This window comes from Solea senegalensis, linkage group LG2 (assembly GCF_019176455.1).
Source record: "Solea senegalensis isolate Sse05_10M linkage group LG2, IFAPA_SoseM_1, whole genome shotgun sequence".
Taxonomy (NCBI): Eukaryota; Metazoa; Chordata; class Actinopteri; order Pleuronectiformes; family Soleidae; genus Solea; species Solea senegalensis.
In genome coordinates this window covers 35,633,642-35,652,457 of record NC_058022.1, presented here as the reverse complement: position 1 = coordinate 35,652,457, position 18,816 = coordinate 35,633,642, and the positions used below count along the sequence as shown (strand labels likewise).

At 46.6% G+C, this 18,816-nt stretch overlaps 1 protein-coding gene across 1 annotated transcript; it reads right to left on the bottom strand.

The window, feature by feature from the left end:
- Window positions 1-577: 577 nt before the first annotated feature.
- LOC122784574 (A disintegrin and metalloproteinase with thrombospondin motifs 5) lies at window positions 578-17,254 on the bottom strand. Its single transcript, XM_044049898.1, has 8 exons — window positions 15,348-17,254; window positions 7,933-8,065; window positions 7,187-7,354; window positions 5,947-6,230; window positions 4,562-4,745; window positions 4,102-4,277; window positions 3,845-4,020; window positions 578-3,142 (listed from the first exon to the last, which is right to left on the bottom strand). Exons 1-8 carry the CDS (start codon window positions 16,401-16,403, stop codon window positions 2,419-2,421), a joined length of 2,901 nt encoding a protein of 966 aa, XP_043905833.1. The 5' UTR covers window positions 16,404-17,254; the 3' UTR covers window positions 578-2,418.
- Window positions 17,255-18,816: the final 1,562 nt, after the last annotated feature.

The window sequence follows — 18,816 nt, the reverse complement described above, 5'->3', positions numbered from 1 at the left end:
CAAAACATACAATAAATTCTTTGTTCTTTTAGAGAAAAAAATCTAAAAGGAATAGGATATCTCATCCTGTTAGTCCCATTTTAAAGATACAGGTATATGTTGTGTTTATTTGTAAATCAGGATATTTCTAATGTCAATGTAATCTGTTTACCCCAATGTTGTGCTACATACTTGCTAATGTACAAATCTGACGTTTTGTAAATGTTTTCCACAAAACAATTTGACATTTCTGAAAATGCGCTGTTCTGATTTCTTAATGAGAATAAGACGAGATTATTGACAACTCACTCGTATAGACCCAGCAGTGTCTGTTCAATGTGTAGCTCGAGCCACATTAGCTTAGCATTAAGACACAAAATACTGACAATTCTTTGCTTAATACTCTTTGGATGGACAATGTGTTTAGTTGACTTTAGCTTAGCCAGGCTAGCTGTTTAGTCCCACCTTTATGCTAAGCTAAGCTAACTTCTTAGCTTAAGATTCAAACAGACACGATGAAAATGCACTGTTTTGATTTCTTCATGACAATCAGACACAAAAATTGACACCTCACTCATAGTGTCTGTTCAATGTGTGCCTAGAGCCGCATTAGCTTAGCTTAGCATTAAGACACAAAACGCTGACAATTCTTTGCTTTATATTCTTTGGATGGACTAAACAAGTAACATAGATGAACATTGTGTTGTTTAGTTGACTTAGCTAAAGCAGGCTTCCGCCTTTATGCTAAGGTAAGCTAAATTCTTAGCCTAAGGTTTGAACAGACACAGTATTGGTGCCAAAATCCTCCAGCAAAATCAGTTTCCAGTACTTTTTTTGAACTACCTGACTCTTAAACACCAAAAGTCACAATAAGAAACATTGTATTCTGGCAAACTCCACCCACCAGGGTTAGCAACAGGCTAAAATAAAAACACGCAAATACAGAATATATGAATAAAAAAAAGAGGAGATTGAATTGCAGAAGGACAGTCATGACTGTCTTTGTCTTTCTTTGCTGTCGTTGCTAGTATCCAGGGCACACATTGTCATATTAGCATTGTTTGCTACACAGATAAACAGACAAACAAACAACAACAACAACAAAACCCCAAAAAACATGGAGACTGTAAACCTCACAGCACCAGCATTATGATTGATTACAAGTGGAACTGAGCGAGAGACGAAGCTGATTCATGGTACAAACTGTGTATAAACAAACACACACACACACAGACACACACATACAAACACACAACATCAAGCATCGCTGCCCCAAATCTGATTCAGTACTCCGTAAAAGTTACGGAGTGTCAAGGTTACTTTGTAGTTGAAAAGTTTGTCCTCTCGAGGCCACCGTGCTTTAATCGTGCTACAGGAAGCAGGAAGGAACTTGTCAAGGACACAAAGACAGAAGATATACGTACAATGTTATTGTCATATTTAGCGTTAACGTTTGGGTTTCGGATGATTTCTTACACACAAAGTCGAGGCAGAGACGCGAGCAGACGTGAAAACCTAAATATTTGAACTTGAGCGTCACATTTGCGCGACGCAGAGTCAAAAATGCTAACTGTTGTTTTTTGGAATTTCTTCCAGCGTGCAGATGTTGTCTCAGAAACGGAGGACATTTGACCGCACAGAGAGGTTAGTGAGGAAGTAATATATTTATATGCTCGTTTGATTGGTCGCACTTTGGTTGGTCGGTCGTTGCGTCTTAGCTAGCCCCAAAAGTCGACATGTCATAAAGACCACTGCTAGCCTTTGTGGCGTTGCTGCTTCCCAAATTTTCAGCAGGACAGGTGAGACAAGTACGAAAGAATGGACAAACTTTCTCCGACACCTTGGACACTTCGGTCACAGAGTAGCTCAGAGGAATCGTTTACAGGACGGATATCGGGGAGGAATCCTGACGTTAGAGACAGTTTAAGATGCTACGAAGGCGACCTACCATCCAGTGATTTCAAATCTTCAACACTCACGTCTCCAAAAACAACAAAAACAATCAGAGGAACGGGAATGACGGCAGGGGGGCGGTGCTTGTCTCGCACGCGCCCATGACAACGACAACGGGCTAGGACTTGTGAATACCCGCAGTGATTAGCTTTTAAACAAAGACACACAACACGCATGCTGTTACACACAGAGTCTCCAGAGCGCCGGAGGCCGTTGTAAAGACAATCACTTATCGTCTACGTGGGAGTGACATGCAACTCCAGTTCTTGGCGACGCCAGGACGTCACGCGCTTACACACACGTGCTCCACGTGGTCGCTGTGACTCCATGACAACAGTCAGGTACATCCATGCCAAACGTGTCTCCAGAGGAGTCAACATTCACAGTCCGTGTCTTTAAGTCATGGGTCCATTCATTAGGTCCTAACATCCAGCACTTGAGACCTTTATCAGAAGGTTTTTTTTTTTTATCAGATTTCCTGCCTCCTCAGCATTTCCTCACCAGACAGTGTTTGAAGGCAGAAGGCCGAGCGGCCAGCACACATCCCTTGGCCAGTGTGCCGTCCTGGTCCTTACACTGAACTGTCCGACTCTGCCAGCCAGTGTCACAAGTCCTGGAGCAGGTCATCCAGGGACCCGTTACCCACTGGGGCCCTGGGGCTGGCGTTGACGTTGGAGGACCTGGTGCTGTGGTTGGTCCTGGGTCCACGGCAGGAGGAGCAGAGGAGGTTGTAGTTGTGGTACTGGTGGTGGTTCTGGTGCTGGTGCTGGTGCTGGTACTGCTGGTGGTGGTGGTGGAGGTTCTTGTGGTGGTACTTGTGGTGGTTGAGACCGCCGTCGTCTTTAGCGGAGCCGGCGGCGGCTGCGGGGACGTCCGCCGCGGCATGAAGAAGCTGTAACGGACGTCCAGGGGCTTTTTGGCGTCCGTGGCGAGGATCTGCACCACCAGGCTCTCCTGGAGAGCGGCGGGGCCCATGCTGTGGAGCCACTCGTCCCTCTGGCTCCACCCACTGTAGTTGAGCACGGAGCCGTTGAGCGGGATGATGGTCTCGGAGGTGGAGATCATGAACTTGCCGTTGAGGAGGTAGATGCCGCTGGGCCGCCGCAGGGCCAGGTAGGCGGAGTAGCGAGTCTGGTCCTTGGCCTTGTGTTGACGCACCTTGATGTGGGTGGAGCCAGCGGGGATCTTCACCACGTCAGTGTAGCCCTTACTGTTTTATCAGGGGAGGAATCGTCAGCACATACAACTCCTGCATTCTCTTCACTGTCAGGGCTTTGACGCATGCACACAAACAACAGTCTTTTTCTTCGTTTAATCTGGATTAATCACGTTAAAAACTGTGAATACAAAGAAAGCTGCTTCATGAACTTGATTTTATTCAGTTATTTCAGAACAAACAAAAAGACGTTTTCTTCTCTGTTTCACACAGTTTATGTTTTAGTGTCACACATTTAAACATCGCTACAGCGTCTTTAACGCAAATGAAGCTGCTATAAAAACAGGCCGTTCACACCATTCTCCTAATCCCTGTGTGTGAACATCATTATCTTGGCCCTCATTGTTGATGTTACGATGGTTATTTTGCATCTTTAACTTCAGTCTCTCTTTAAATCAGTCGAGTCTTAAAAGGTAAGATCATTACAAACATTAATGTTAATCTAAGCCAGACTCTCTATCTGCAGATTCTATAAAGTCGCTAAATAAAGCCACAAAGTCATCAAGTCGTTAACACGGTTGGTTTAATCTGGTTTTTATATGATAAAATAACTCTTTTTGGTTTTTTTTGTGGCTCCAGTTTAATTTTATTTGGATGGAGAGAGGACAAAAATGTCTCTCTTCAGACTAACAACGTTATAACCGCGAGTTAAGGAGCCGCCCGTCCTACAAACGCACACGCTCATCGCGTTCTTACCTCTTCTTGGTGAAGTTGCCGGCGACCCGCACACACCCCGCGCTGTCCCCTCCACAGATGCCGCACTTGTCGTACTGCAGCTTGGAGCCGATGATGCCGTCGCAGCCCGTGCGCACACACTTGCCCTTCACGCACACCGAGCTGCTGTGAGGGCGACACTCGGTGCCGTCCACCACCTGAACACAGAGTTTTCTTTTCTCTTCACACTGAACGACTCTTTTTACCTTCTTAAAATCTCGTTTTTTTTAAAAACTCACCCTCTGAGAGAAAACCACGTAGTATCCCGTTCCTTTGGCTCTGCACGTCAGCTTGCACACGTCTTTGGGGAGAACTCCGGCGTATTTGGGAACCCACTCCACGAAGGTCTTCACGCCTTTGGGGTCAGTCTGAGGGCCGTTACGCACCTCGCACTGCTCCTGACGGAACGTCTTATCTGGAGGACACAGTTCCAGGGAGTCACGTCAGAAATGAAGATTCCAAGATTACAGAGACTATAAATCAGACAGACACTCGAAATTAAGTGAAAGAACGTACAACTTTAGAGGGTTGTGTAACAATGATTTCAAAATCAATCATCTGTGGATTATTTCTTCAAGGTTTTTGATTCAAATATTGTTAGAAAATGTAAAAGGAAATGTCTAATTTTCGTCCACAAACTATATTCACATTTAAGAAGCTGAAAAATAAATCAACTTGTTGTATAAAAAGCACACTGACTGGACGGTGGACACGGCGCGCCGCCGCACGAGCGATAGATGGCTCTCTTCCCGGTGCAGTAGCGTCCGTTGTTGCGTGGCGGCGGGTTGTTGCACAGACGCTGGGCGAACTGAACGCCGCCTCCGCACGTCCTGGAGCACGAACCCCACGGACCCCAGGAACTCCAGCTGCCGTGGTTGGACACCTGGGACGAGGAGGACGAGGAGGAGGACGAGGAGGACAAAATCAGGAGGAAAGGGAAGAGGAAGCAATTATTACAGCTTATCAGATTTCTTTGAAGTTAAATTGGCTGCAGGCGAAGACACTTATCGCAGCGCGGGAGAGAGATTTGTGATTAAGATGAAATATGCGATGATTCAAACGAGGCAAACGTCATCATGTGGTAATAACACTGTGTTCAGCTGGGTGACATCATTACAAGAAAGGCTGATTTTATAATCCTGACTCGGCACCAAACTCCACGGCTGACTTGTGTTTTTTTTACGGCGCCTACTCTGGTTTGTGAGTTCCACATGAAAGGCCACTTCATGTGCGATCGCGCTGCAACAGCAAAACAATAAAGTTGTGTTGAAACGAGGGGGTTTGACGGTGGTCGTCGGCGGAGAAAACAAAGCATGTCAGAGGTTTGGAGCCGGATCCAAGAATCAGTCGTCATGACTCATGAGACGAATAAACAAGAGACATTTTCCCTCCTTTAACACACGCACGCACACACGCACACACACGCACACACGGTGTCAAGAGTTCGGCCAAGAGAACAAATCTCACAGATCAACAGGGGCATAAATAATAAATGGACCACATACTATAATGGTACAATAATGTGACGCTGAAGTGTGGATTTAACACATATTTAGTAAAAGTAGTCGCTCTGCTTCAGTCTATGAGAGGTTAATATTATGTTTGCTGCTGTTACACCATCATTTTCTGCCTGGAAACAAAAGTTAGTGTCACTTTGTGAACCGCTTCTTCTCCTGCACCAAACCCCACAGAGAAAATCAGTGATTTTGACATCGCAGCACACAGGAGCTGTTGATCCACTGCTGCCTTTCGTCTGTGACTATCGGTCGGTGTTATTTTGTTATTTTGTTATTTTGGCGTTTGAAATCCTTTGTTTGGGTTTTTTCTCAGTGACACAAACTCGCCACACGGGGCAGCAGTGGATCAACAGCAGACCAGCAGCTCCTGGTTCAACGTGAACAACTACAAACTAAAAACGATGATTTTTTTGGTGCGGGAGAGTGAGCGGTTTGTAAACTTCAGTTTCCGGGCAGAAAGTGCTTCCTATGAGTGAGAAAACATGGAAACTATTTTCTTAAGACATTGTAGACATAAGCAGTTGGTCCTTTATTGTCTTTGTCTCTGACTCTTTCCGCTCCTCTTACCGAGTAGTGTCTCTTGCGTGTCTTGTCCACACACTTCCCCTGCAGACAGATGCGTCCCTTCCCGCAGGGCGTCCCCTCCACGGCCGGCAGCTTCTTCGTCAGACACACCATCTGTCCCTGGCGAATCACGGCGCACCACAGGCGCGAGCACACGTCCATGCCCGGGCACACCGTGTACTCGGGGCCGAAGGCGAGGCGGCACTGGCGCACGGCGTCGTAGCTCTGCCCCGGCAACTCCTCGGGGCCGAGGAGCGGCTGGCGAGGAGAGTCGAGGAGACACTCGGCTGTGGGAGACAAGACAGACGACTTATGTCTCAGTGAGAGCGGCCAGAACTCTGCAAATATGTCAACGTTAATGCTTTACGGCCGTCCTGAACAAAACATCACGCAAACGCAGACTCCAACACGTGTTGATTTCCTGCCAGCGATTCGTCTCTGACTGCGCCGCAGCTGCTCTCTCTTTTTAGAAGTTAATGGGATTGTAAATTAGAGATTATACGGCTTTTGTCTTGGTCTGTGGGAGAGAGAAATAAAAGTGCTGGGACACGTCGGCACTATTAACACCACGACAGATGTTTGCGAGACCACAACAAGCACGGCCGCGCTCTCTCGTCCCTCTAAAGAGCGGTTATTAGACGCGGACCACTAAATAGCATAATAACGATAATTTGACCCATGAAAAAGACGATTAGTCAGCCGATGGCCGCACACACACAAAACAGCAAAAACACATCTGTGTTATAATAAACCACAGTGCAATATCCATTACAGCATTAAAGTGATCTTTTCTCTAATGACTGCCTTATTAGTTGAGCATCTATTACCACAATGTGGCGGCGGCATCAGCAGCATCAGCAGTGTTTGTTCTTGTACTATTGGCCGTTATTGGGGCAAAATAAAATAAAGACACGATACGCGATACACAGTCCACCATTCCGATGATCGTCGCTATATTCGCACGGCGTCACATCGCGATATCTGTCTGACTGAAGGAAACAAAAACGTTGACGTAAAAAGTCAAACGTGCAGGATTTCTCTGAATTCACAACACAGAGAACAAAGGTCAAAGGTCATAAAGTCTAAGTACTGAACGTGGATGGAGGAATCTATCAATCAATATTTGCCCTGGCGTCTCAATGATCTACAGAATCTCCTAAAAACGGGAACCAATCACAAACGGGTTCTAGAGGCGGGCTTATCTTATCGCCGCGACAACAGAGTCCCCCACACGCACACGCACCGTTGCCGTCGTCAAAGAAGTCGGTGATGGTCGCCGAGGTGCAGCGGCTCCAGGGTTTGGAGGCGTCGATGGACGTGAGGATGGACGACATGAGGCGCTTGTCGCTGTTGACGCCGAAGCGCTCCTCGCAGAACTTGGAGTCGTCGTGGGACAAACCGAGCAGGTGTCCTGCAGAGACACAGAGAGAGAGAGAGAGACAGACACAGGTGTGTGAGAGAGAGACGGGACGCTCAGGTTTGCACACGCTGCAGGAATGAGAAAGGAAAACACAGCCTGCGCCGTGGTATCAGGTGAACGACACCAGACACTGCTCGATGAGCTGACACTGATGCAGGTCCTGGCTGGTCCTGCTCACCGCTGGTATGTAACAGTTTAGTTTTGGACAGTTTTTTTTATGTGAGTGTATTTTTACTTTAAAATGAACATCATTTGCCTCAGAAAAAGCCTTTTATATGGACTTTAGGCCGCCATCTTGTGTTTCTACAGCAGCCTACTGACATTGTGAAAGAGTGTTCATGGACTTTATGGTCTACAAAGGCTACCGTAGTTCCCCTGGGAAAGGGAGTCTCACCATAACACACTGTGTCTTTATATTACCATGAGCAGTGGTTTAAAACTGATTAAAAGAGATTTATTTTGTATTATTTATAAAGTTAGGACACACTATGACTATGATATTTTCACTATTTTTTCCTAGTTTCTGAGTTTTCCAAGTGCAGACACACAGCGTGCGTGGCCCCGCCTACCTATCTCATGCGCCACGGTGAACGCCGCGTGGAGCCCGTCGTCCTCGATGACGGCGCAGCTCCTCTCAGGTGTGCAGACGGTGCCCACGTCGGCCATGCCCAGGGTGTCGCACGAGTGGTGGCCGCAAAGGTCCTGGAGAAAAGAAGCAGACACAGTTTTCAAATAAAAGGTTTCTCCAGGAGCATCATCGTCGCTGCTGTTGTTGTTCCTACTGTCAATAACTCTGTTAATGCAGAGTGTCATGAGCGACACGTCCACGTCCTTTGAGTGGAAAGGTCACGACTCCAGCTCTTCTGCACGGCAAAGAAACCTAAAAACTGCAACGTGAGCGGAGCTTTTCAGTCACACATCTGTATTTAAACACAAAGAAATGACACAATCAGCTGTTCTTCCTAACAATCCTGCTTATACACAATACTGCAGCCTCTCTAAACCCCCCACATAACTGTCACGGGGCGACTGACTCCATTTCTCTCTACCTGCACGTTGAATGCCCGCTTCCTCCCTGTGGCTGACACGGGCGCCTGAGTGCGCGGCATTGATCTCTGTTTTGATTCCCACACACACATGTCCATGCAGATGAGGCCTGGAGGCGCCGAAACACACGCAGATCAATCTGATAATCAACACATCATCACATCTGGTTTCCATGACTACAGAGGACATTGCAATGACTTAACCTAACTTCAAAAGCGTGCCTTCACCGTAAAATGTAATCATTTACATTATGGGGACTAGATTTTTATTTTTTGTCCCCATAAGAAAGACATGTCCCCATAATGTGTCCCCACAACATGAGGAATACCAGCTACACACACACACACATATATGATAAATGTTTGTAGACAAAGATCCAGGCATGTGCACAGGAATGTCCAAAAGAAAGGGGAAGTACACACACACACACACACACACACACACACACACACACACACACACACACACACACACTCTCCTGTGGTGAGGATGAATCGTCATGTTAAGTGGTGCTGACAGGCCTGCTGGGTCATGTGTGTGTGAGGCGCTCTAGGGAGGGTGTTTATCCGTTCTGGGCCGATCACTTTGGAACAAACTGCTCTGTGTTCTGTGCTCACACACACACACACACACACACACACTGACTGGGTGGGACCACCTTACACACACACACACACATGCAGATGCACACAACGTTTAAAATCTCCTTTAAAATACAATACAAACACAGATTTGTCTGCTGTTAACAAAGCGCTCACTGTCTCACACCAAACCCCATAGAGAAAATCACCGATTTAACGTCACAGCACGCAGGGGTCGCGGATGCACCGCCGTCCTCCACCGGGAAAGTTCAAACGTGTTATTGTGTAAATTCGGCGTTTGAAATACGTCGTTCACGTTTAACGAGGTGACACAAAGTGACCACACGAGGCAGCAGTGGACCAGCGGCTGCTGTGTCCGCGTGAGCTAAAAACGTGGATTTTCTCTATGGGATTTGGTGTGAGAGACTGAGTGATTTACAAACTTCAGTTTCCTGTTGTAAAAGAAAGCGGCGCACACACATAAAAACACACACACACACGTCTACTTTTGCCAATTGACTGCTGGATACATGAGCAGCACACAAAGCCTGAGTGACTGACTGGTGTGAGCCAAAGTTTCTCTTTACAGACGAGCTCCAAAACTAAGCCTGTTTGTTTTGAAGCAGTCAGTGAGAACATAGCCTCATATTCACCCTGTTTCTCACACCTCTTTGTAAATGTGTTGACTATCACCTGCTCAACACGGACACTCGTCTACTTATTGTTTTACCAAGTAAAAGTAAAAAAGAGGACGAGGAATAATAGGAAAGAGGCGCCGGGGGGAATTAAAGAGAAGAGCAGAGAGAACAAGGAGTTACAGAAATATTGGCAGAAATAACACGAGAGCAGGTGGTGAGCTGATTGTGAAGGTCATGAAATGATAGGAACAGAGCCTCTGTTTGTGTGTGTGCTTGTATGTGTGTCTTTGTGAGGACCAACAAACATATTTTCTCTGGTCTTCATAACTTTAAAGGGCTTTTTCGGGGACTTGGGTTAAGATAAGGTTTAGGTTAAGGGTTAGGAATTTAGTTGTGATGTTTAAGGTTAGGGTGAGTGGATCAGGGTCCTCAGTAAGGATGCTGTGCGAGAATGTGTGTGTGTGTGTGTTACAAGAGCACTTGAAATCAAAGCCGAGGCCAAAGTTACACTAACAACCCGACACACACACACACACACACACACACACACAGAGTTCAGTCTCAGCGATGAAAACAAAGCGTCTCATTATTTGCAGCAGAGTAACTTTGACCCAGTGATAGACACTTTGTCTCCACATTACCAATAATCAATCATTCTTACATTAACAATCAATAATTGTGAACTCAACTCTTTGAAGCCGATAAAATGACACCGAAATGTTGTTTAGCGCAGACTATTTTTTCACATTTAGAGGGAAATCTTGCACTTTTTTAAGTATTTGACTAAAATAATAAGCAACATTTAACCTTTCTGGACATTCATTGTCACAACTGTAGTGACTGTTAATGTAAATTAAGGGATGTTAAAAACCTGCAGTAGCATGTAAACGCAGAATGAAAGCGGTCCCAGTTGTGATCCCTGTGGGACGCCGTGTTTAACGTCAGCAACGGGGAGACACAACACTGTAAAAACAATGTCGGACACTGAGGGAAACACTGATTTATGAGTAAGTGATGATCGCGTTGCACATGTTAGAGGGAGAGATTTAATAATTTGAGTCAAACTGGCTTTGTTTTCATTGTGCGGAAACATGAAGCGACCTCGAGGTCAGCGCTCGCTCAAACTTCAGACGGTGACAGCAACGTCAGCTTTGAGCCACGGATCCAGGTGAAGCTCACGTGTCGTCACAGGTCAGACTGAAGTCTCAGTTCCCCGTACATGTCGACAGCTGCCGGGCTCGCGGGGGTAGTGTGGGCTCCGAGAGCTGTCTGCTCGTTGTCAACATCTGCCAGACGACGTTTAGCATGTGTGAAATATCAGGAAGATTTAAAACAAATAGAGAAAGTAGCTGTGATGGGAGGCGAGGGCTGGGAAATGTACACTCTCGTGTGCAGAGGGACGACATCATTCGTCGTTACATAAGGAATTTCTCATGACGATCTCATCGCGGTATTGTTTCGTGTTTTGTGCTAAAAACAGATTTTTCACTGTGACATGAAAAACAATGATTTGAACCGTTATGATTTAAATTAAAAACGTTGATTTTAACCCTTTGTAAAGCGGCATCACAGCACACGGGAGTTGTCGCTTGAACTTACAGATGGAGGCACAAGTCAAACAGGTTGTTTTGGGACTTTGGCGTTTGAAATGTGACAATCAGATTGACCTCAGTGTCACAAACTGACGAAGCGAGGCAGCAGTGGACCAGCAGCTGCTGTGTCCCGGTGAGTCCTTCAAAACAGAAGTATCCCTTTAAGTGGAAGAGTGACCAAACATGAACCTGGGTTGAAAATATCCCTGACATCACGAGCGTCGTCTCTACAAATATTTGAGCTCTTGCTGAGACGGCAGCAAAAACAGAGGAAAAGAAGCGTAACCGGACAGTGAAGCATTGTCTTCTGTCCCCCGCCCGCGACGCGTAGACACAACCATGGATGCCATTTAATGAGCCCGCACACAAATGTGCCCGTTGTTATGGTCCGGTGCTGCTATGTGCGGAACCGGGTGTCACCAGGGTTTGAGTAATTGGACCCGACCACAAAGCGAGGGGTTTCCCTTCTCCCCCGCCCACCCCCTCCGTGGCCTGACTTCACAGTCACTGGGTCTTCAATGAGCTTCAGTTCTCGTGCAGCAGACGACAATAATCACTGTTATTTACTCCCGAGATGCAAAGGGATACAAAGAGGAAAGAGAGGCCTCGTGCGGCTATTTGGTCACCTTTGACCTTACAGTACAATGGAGTAGCAGTCACGGCGTGTCCTGTTACACATGTGAACCGAATCTACAGAACAGTGAAGTCGGTCTCCAGAGCCGGTCGGGGTCAAACCAAAGTGGTTTTTCCGGAGAAAGCGGTGCCAAGTCATGCGTATCACGCTCGGTTCTTTTTCAAACCCCGGAATGCAGTAAGATATGAGGTTACCGCGCCAAACCAAGAGCTTTTCTCACTGGTTTTAGGTCACTTTCTGCAGCCTTTCATTAAGTATTCGGATCATTTATATGCAATATGCAATATGATCAACGTTTGCCACATTCTTTGGCAGTTGCACAGACTTTTCCAAAAGGAAACGGAAGTGTGTGTCTTCGCTCTCCCACACCAAACTCCAGAGAGAAAATCGCTGATTTTACATCACAGCACACAGGAGTTGTTGACCCACTACTGCCTCCGTAATTAAAGTCAAATATGTTATTTTATCAACTCTGGGTTTGAAACCCTTTGTTTGGATTCACCTCAGTGACACAAACTGACCACACGAGGCAGCAGTGGACCAGCAGCTCCTGTGTTCCCAAGAGTTAAAATCAGTGATTTTCTCTATGGACTTTGGTGCAGGAGAGTGAAAAGTTCACAAACGTCCGTTTTCACTGAAGGCAAAATAAAGTCATGAACGTAAAGACTTAATCAAGCTCAGAACTTCTTTAAAAATGTGTTTTTCTTTGTGTCTCCAGTGAGAGTGAGCATCTGTGAAGCAGACTGTGTCTCGGCGCCAATACTTCAGACAACCAAACCAGACTGAACTATCACTTTAATTCCCACTGTCCTGTTTTTGTCCACATTTTTGTGTGTGTGTTTTGTTGCCCTTAACTTTGCATCGGGAACATTTCTGGCTCAATCAATAAAGTGTGGTTCTCATTAAGAATGAAGCCAGAGACAAATAATTCATGATCCACATCGTTCTCCCCTCCTCACACACCTTGACTCTCGCAGTGAGTGGAAACACATTCCTCGGGAGGAAAACCGACTCTTGCCAGAATGTGTGTTGTTTTTTTTCCCCTTAAATTCCACTTTCACACAATCGTAGAATCGTGTGAACAAAACCTCAGCGCTGCAATGTCAGCAAACAAGCAGAGAATCCGCCAGACTCCAATTATCAAAGAGGACAGAGTTCAGGTGAGGATTTACAGTGTGAAGGTCGCGACCTCGAGGACGTGTACAGTAGCTGCTTGTTTGTCAAGAAACAGATAAGGTGCAGTGTTTCTCCGATTACAAAGGTCAGAGGTCATGCTCACACACACACACACTGGTGACAGTTTAAATCTGCACTACGACCTCCAGAGAGAGAGAAGAGAAGAGTGTGAATGAAGGAGGAGAGACAGGTCCATGAATCATGCAACAGGCCGCTGACAGACTGACTGTGATGAGGATATTTAGTGGCTCGTCATGACACCTTATGGCTCCAGGGTGCGAGGAGTTGCTGTTGCTGTTATAGAGGACATACATTTGACACAGAAACAGGCGGAGCTGAGTGTCTGTACTCCACCTGCATCTGGCTTGGGTCCACAAATTACCGCGAAATGGCCAGATTTGTGCATAAACACAACAGGAAACAGATAAATGCATGTTAATGTTGTTAATATGCTCCAAATCTTCCTAAAATTTGTAAAAAAAAAACAAAAAAAAACTTACAAAATGTTGTAAAGTTACAAAAAACGTTACAAATGTACAGAAAAATGGGTCACGTTGCCAGAAATTGCCACAGTGTTAGAAAAGTTCACATTAAATGTCACTTACATGTCAAAAATGGTTGATTACTAGCGTGTTACGACCAAACTACTTTGTAATGTTACAAAAACCCTCACAAAACTTTTATTACTGAAAATATTGCTAAATGGCATGGGCCAATATGAAAGTGTTAGATCAATATTTCACTGACAATTCACAATATTGTCGTAAAAAAATCTGTTCATGTGCATTTAAAACACAATAAAATCACTTTAAATTAGATTTTTTTGGACAAAAAAAGGGTTTTTAATTGTGAAAAAGGTGAAAACAGGACAGGCTCCCCCTTTGTGGCACTTCAAAATAAAGCATCAGGACTGTATGTTGGTTGAGCTGATATATTTAGTTTAATTGCTATAAAACTATGTATTGTGTCATGTCTTAATATCGTAAACATCCGCACAACGTTCCATTACAGTGTCGTGCCCACTTTGTATCTGAGTAACGGCCTCTGTGCCAAACACCACTCATGACTCCACCTCCACCCTGTGTGTGTGTGTAGAAAGTGAGTGCCGAGCCACGAGTTGAAACTGTGCCACTTCACCAGCGTGCCAACCTCAGGTATGCGGCACCTGTGCCAGATAATCCCAGGTAATTCCCCCTGCTGTTTACTCTCTCCTGCCCGGGACGTGACAAGACCTCGCATGACTGGAACACACCGCAATCCCCAAGCCCCACCCACAGAGGTGAAGAATGCATGTAGCAGGGAGGGAGGGATGGAAGAGGAGGAAGAAGAAGGGGAGAGAAAGAGGTCGGCGTTAAAGAAGTGTGGTCTCGGTGAACGAGCGGGTGGATGCGTTTGTTTTTCTGACAGCTGACAGACGCTGGTCAAGTGTGCAGACTGGAGAGAAACAGGGTAGACTCACAACTGCCGGGCCCACGTCCCGACTTCACCACCGCTTCAGGGGAGTTTTAAAGGGAAAAGTAATCTCCGAAAATCTACACCTGCCCAAGTCTTTGAGAGCTTAACAATGTGTGCACCGCTTCATCTCTTCTGTTTTGACTGGAAACTGAATTTGTGTCACTTTTGAACTCCCACTCACTCTCCCGCACCAAAGCCCAGATGATGCACTTCTGCCTCCATCACTGAGTTTAGTTTAGTGTTTAAAACACTTTGTTCAGATTGACCTCAGTGACACAAAGTGACCACAGGTGGCAGCAGCAGACCAGCTGCTTAAATCACTGATTTCCTCTGTGGACTTTGGTGCAGGAGAGTGAGCGTTTGCGGTCTGTTTTTCACTGAGAGCAAAAACCTGAACTATCCCTTTAAGGACATTTCTGCACTGCAGCCAGCAGCTGATGTTAAGCCTGGAAAGAATGCGCGTGCGCGGCCACACACGCGTGCCTCAGATCGCACAGGCTTCGGGTCGTCATGGGACTGGGAGGGAGGAGAGAGAGCGGAGACAGAGGCTGCCCAGGAAAACAGCACGCGCAGGAAGTCGAGTCTTTGTGGCTGAGCCACAGACGCGGCGCCGAGGTGCAACAGAAACAAGTGGGGAGAGAAGGAGGAAGAGAAGAAGAGAAGGAGGGAAGGAGGGAAGGAGAGACAGGCTGTTCACCTCTGATCCATCCTCATCCTCATTCATGGTTCAGTCTGACAGAATTCATGTGTTCACCGTGTTTGTGTGGATTAAACTGCACAGAGCAGCTGACACTGGCACCGTCACAACTGCAGTGCGCACAGGTGGATGTTTGGATGTGAGGGAGGTTTGTTTTTCTTTACCTGCCTGGTGAAGAGGATGGCGGCGTCGTGGTGGTGCTGGTGGTCGTCGTCCAGCGGGTTCTGCTGGTTCTGCCACTTGCAGAAGCTCTTGAGCGTCGCCGCCGCGTTCTTGGTCACCTCCAGACCCTTCTCCTTCTCCCCCAGCACGGTCACTTTCACCACCGACAGCCGGATGGGGTTCTCGATGCTGGCGTGTCCGTACAGCTTGGAGGCGATGGAGGCCAGCGTGAGCAGGTAGTGGTTCAGGTCTTTGCCGTATTTCTTGGTCATGGTGTCGTCGGCCACCAGGAGCAGCTCGACCTGCCTGGCGCGGGAGACCGAGCGTCTGCGCCGTGCGCCAGGCTCCGGAGCGGCAGGTTTGATGAGGCGGCTCCACGACCTCCGCCCGTGCGCGCCATCGCGGTCACCGGCGTCTCTGCTCCTCGCGCGCCCTCTGTGCCGCCGCTTCCCCGCCGCGTGCCTGCGTCCTCTGCGCCCGTCGCGCGTCCCGCAGCTCTCGCGCCCTTCGCGCATCGCCTCGAAACTGAAGCTTTCACGCGTGAACACGTGGAGCGCGCTCTCCGCGTCCTTGTCCTGCAGGGCGCGCACGTCGTGCTCGTGTCCCTTCGCCCTGACGATCGGCGTGATGGTGTAGCGCGCGTGGTTGACGGCGAAGAAGCCCTCGAGTCCGCCGCCGCAGAGGTTGAACACGGCCAGGGACTCCGGGTTGGAGTCCACGGTGCCGCGGTACGCGCACTCCCGCTGCAAAGGCGCGTGGCTGCCCCCCATCACAGCGAGCACATACTGAGGACTGAAGTGATGCGACAGCACCGACTCATCCCGCTCCATGTCCAACTGGAACCGGCTCCCGTTCAGGTAGAGCAGGTAGCCCACCTTCCCTCCTCCGTGGTAAATCCGATCAATGGTCCGCACCACTCCATCCGTCCTCCGCGCAGGTGTGAGCACGGAGTCGTTCGCAGGTGGAAGATAGAAAGCCTGGAAAGTGGGGAGCCCCGCGCACAGCTCCAACTCCGCGGCGCACAGCAGCAGAAGCAGAGAAGCGAGGAGCCGCAACATTGTTCACTCCAGACACAAACACATGTAGGATTCCTCTAAAACAAGCCCGCGCCGGCACAACGCTCAACTCTCTGCGTCTGCTCCCGCAAAAAGCGCATCCTCCCGGCGTCCAAAGCTCCTGTGCAGACGCACACAGAGGAAACCAAGAGGCGAGGAAACAAAACCATGGAGGGGAAAAAATCGAAATAAAACACACATAAAAAAGATGGAAAGAAAGAAAGAAAGAGAAAGAGCCACGGAGAGGAAGAGTGTGAGGGCTGCAGAGCACTGAGCTGAACTTGGAGAACAAAAACACAAAGTTTGCTCTTAATAGGACCCGGAGAGAAAAAGTCCTGCCCCCTTTGCACTCTATCACCACTCCTCCTCCTCCTCCTCCTCTCCTCTCTTCCTCAAATCACAGTGAAGTCAAGTGCTTAAGGAGAAGAGAAGAGAGGAGGTGAACAATGCTGCCACAAAACTCTGAATAAAAACAAACTTCCTCACGCTCTTATGTCATCAAACATATTTCTATCATCAGGGAAACACTGTGTCCACGGTCAGCTGCAGCAGCCGCTCGTATTTTTACACTTTCTCCACTTTGACTCCTTTAATAATTGAAGGCTAAAAAGTCTTGTGGATAATTTATGAATAAGAACTCAGTTCACTGTTCCCACTGTGAGACATTTAAAGGGATAGTTCTATAGGTTTTCCGCCGCTGACTGAAAGGTCAACACATAAAACCTATGCCTGACTATGTCGACAACATTTTAAAGAACACATTTGTCACTTTTCCCAACTGGAATTTGAAGTTTGTCTCCCACTCCAAACTCCATAGAGGAAATCAGCGATTTAACACCACAGCACAGAGGAGTTGTTGATCCATCACTAACTTCAAACGTGTTATTTTGTCTTCTGCATTTAAAATACATTGTCCACATTCCCCTCAGTGACACACACTGCCCACACGAGGCAGCAGTGGACCAGAATCCACAAAACGCTGATTCCCTCAATGCACTTTGGTGCGGGAGAGTGAGCCGCTCCCAAACTCACTTTTCCAGCGAGAAAAGGCCGTGTAATGATAGCATGACATGACAAAAACGTAAGTCTTAACATATCACATGACCTAAGTCTTTAGTTAAGTGGCTAAAATCTGAACGATGTGTAAGTTTGTGGTAGAACGAGAGAGAAAGAGCAGGAGGAGATGTGCGTGTGTGCAGGTGTTTGTGTTCGTCCGGGGAGCTGTCGTGGCTATTTATTGCACCTTTCCGTGCGTGTGGTGCCAATGGGATGTCATACTTTAGCAGTGCATACCTGAGCTGAAGTCACTGCTCACACACACACAAAGTGGGAGCCAAATGGAGTGGCTTTTGTTAGACGTCTTAAAAGTTCCAAAAACACTGCTCATTTGCTGAGTCACCGAGTTGGTATTACCTTTGCACACCACCAAGGGGGTTTCAGTGTGTGTGTGTGTGTGTGTGTGTGTGTGTGAGGGAGGCCTCTCACACACACACACACAAGAACCTGAGAGCAGATATTACGTTTCAGCTTTAATGCGTCAAATGTTGTGTCCACGCTCTCTCTGTGTCTCTCTCTCTCGTTAATCCAAAGCTCTTCTTTTCTACGTGACTGAGCAGAGTGGGTAGTGTGTCACAGCCAGAGAGAGAGTGGGCGCATGACAGACCAAAAAAAAACACAACAAAAAAACAGAGAAAGAGAGAGAGAGAAAGAGAGAGAGAGGACAGTGTGTGTTGCTGCTGAGATTCAAACTGTATTATAAATATTAAATAAATATTGACCTACTTTTGTATCTTTTTAAACCTCAACAATCAGCAAACGTCCCATCATCGACATTTCACATGACCAACGTACAGTCCTAGTGATTTATTTCAAAGGGGGAACTGCACCTATACAGTCATCCCAGGACCTCATGATAATAATAATGAAACTTCAAAGAGTTTTTTGGCAACAATTATTTTTACAGTAGCAGCAAGTGTTGTGACATCATTGACACATTTTGACATCTAATCATTATTTTGTAACAACATTAAGACATTTTTTGTAAAATTATAGCATTTTGTAACTTTTTTTGTATTATGTTTTAATTTAATTATTTAATTTAATTTGAATTATGTTTTTTGGAACGTTGGCAACATGTTTCTGAAACAGAGTATTTTGGAACGTCTACATTGTTTAACAGAAGCAGCAAGTTTTTATAACATTTTGACTTCTAATAAATTCTTGTAACAACACTGAGACATTTTTGTGAAACTATTGCATTTTGCAACATTTTTGGCTGTATGTAATGTAAGTTTTTTGAGAATATGACCAAAATGTTTTTGTTACATTATAACATTTTTGCAAGTCATTTTCTGTGATATTCATCACATAAATTCATTTTTTTGGCTTTTTTGGTTAAAAATATAATTTTGTGCTC

Coding starts and splice junctions, on each gene's coding strand:
- LOC122784574 (XM_044049898.1), bottom strand. CDS start 16,403: ATGTTGCGGCTCCTCGCTTCTCTGCTTCTGCTGCTGTGCGCCGCGGAG. Junction 7,355..7,932: donor CACCGTGGCGCATGAGATAG/GTAGGCGGGGCC, acceptor GTGTCTCTGCAG/GACACCTGCTCGGTTTGTCC. Junction 4,278..4,561: donor CGCGCCGTGTCCACCGTCCA/GTCAGTGTGCTT, acceptor TGTGTCCTCCAG/ATAAGACGTTCCGTCAGGAG.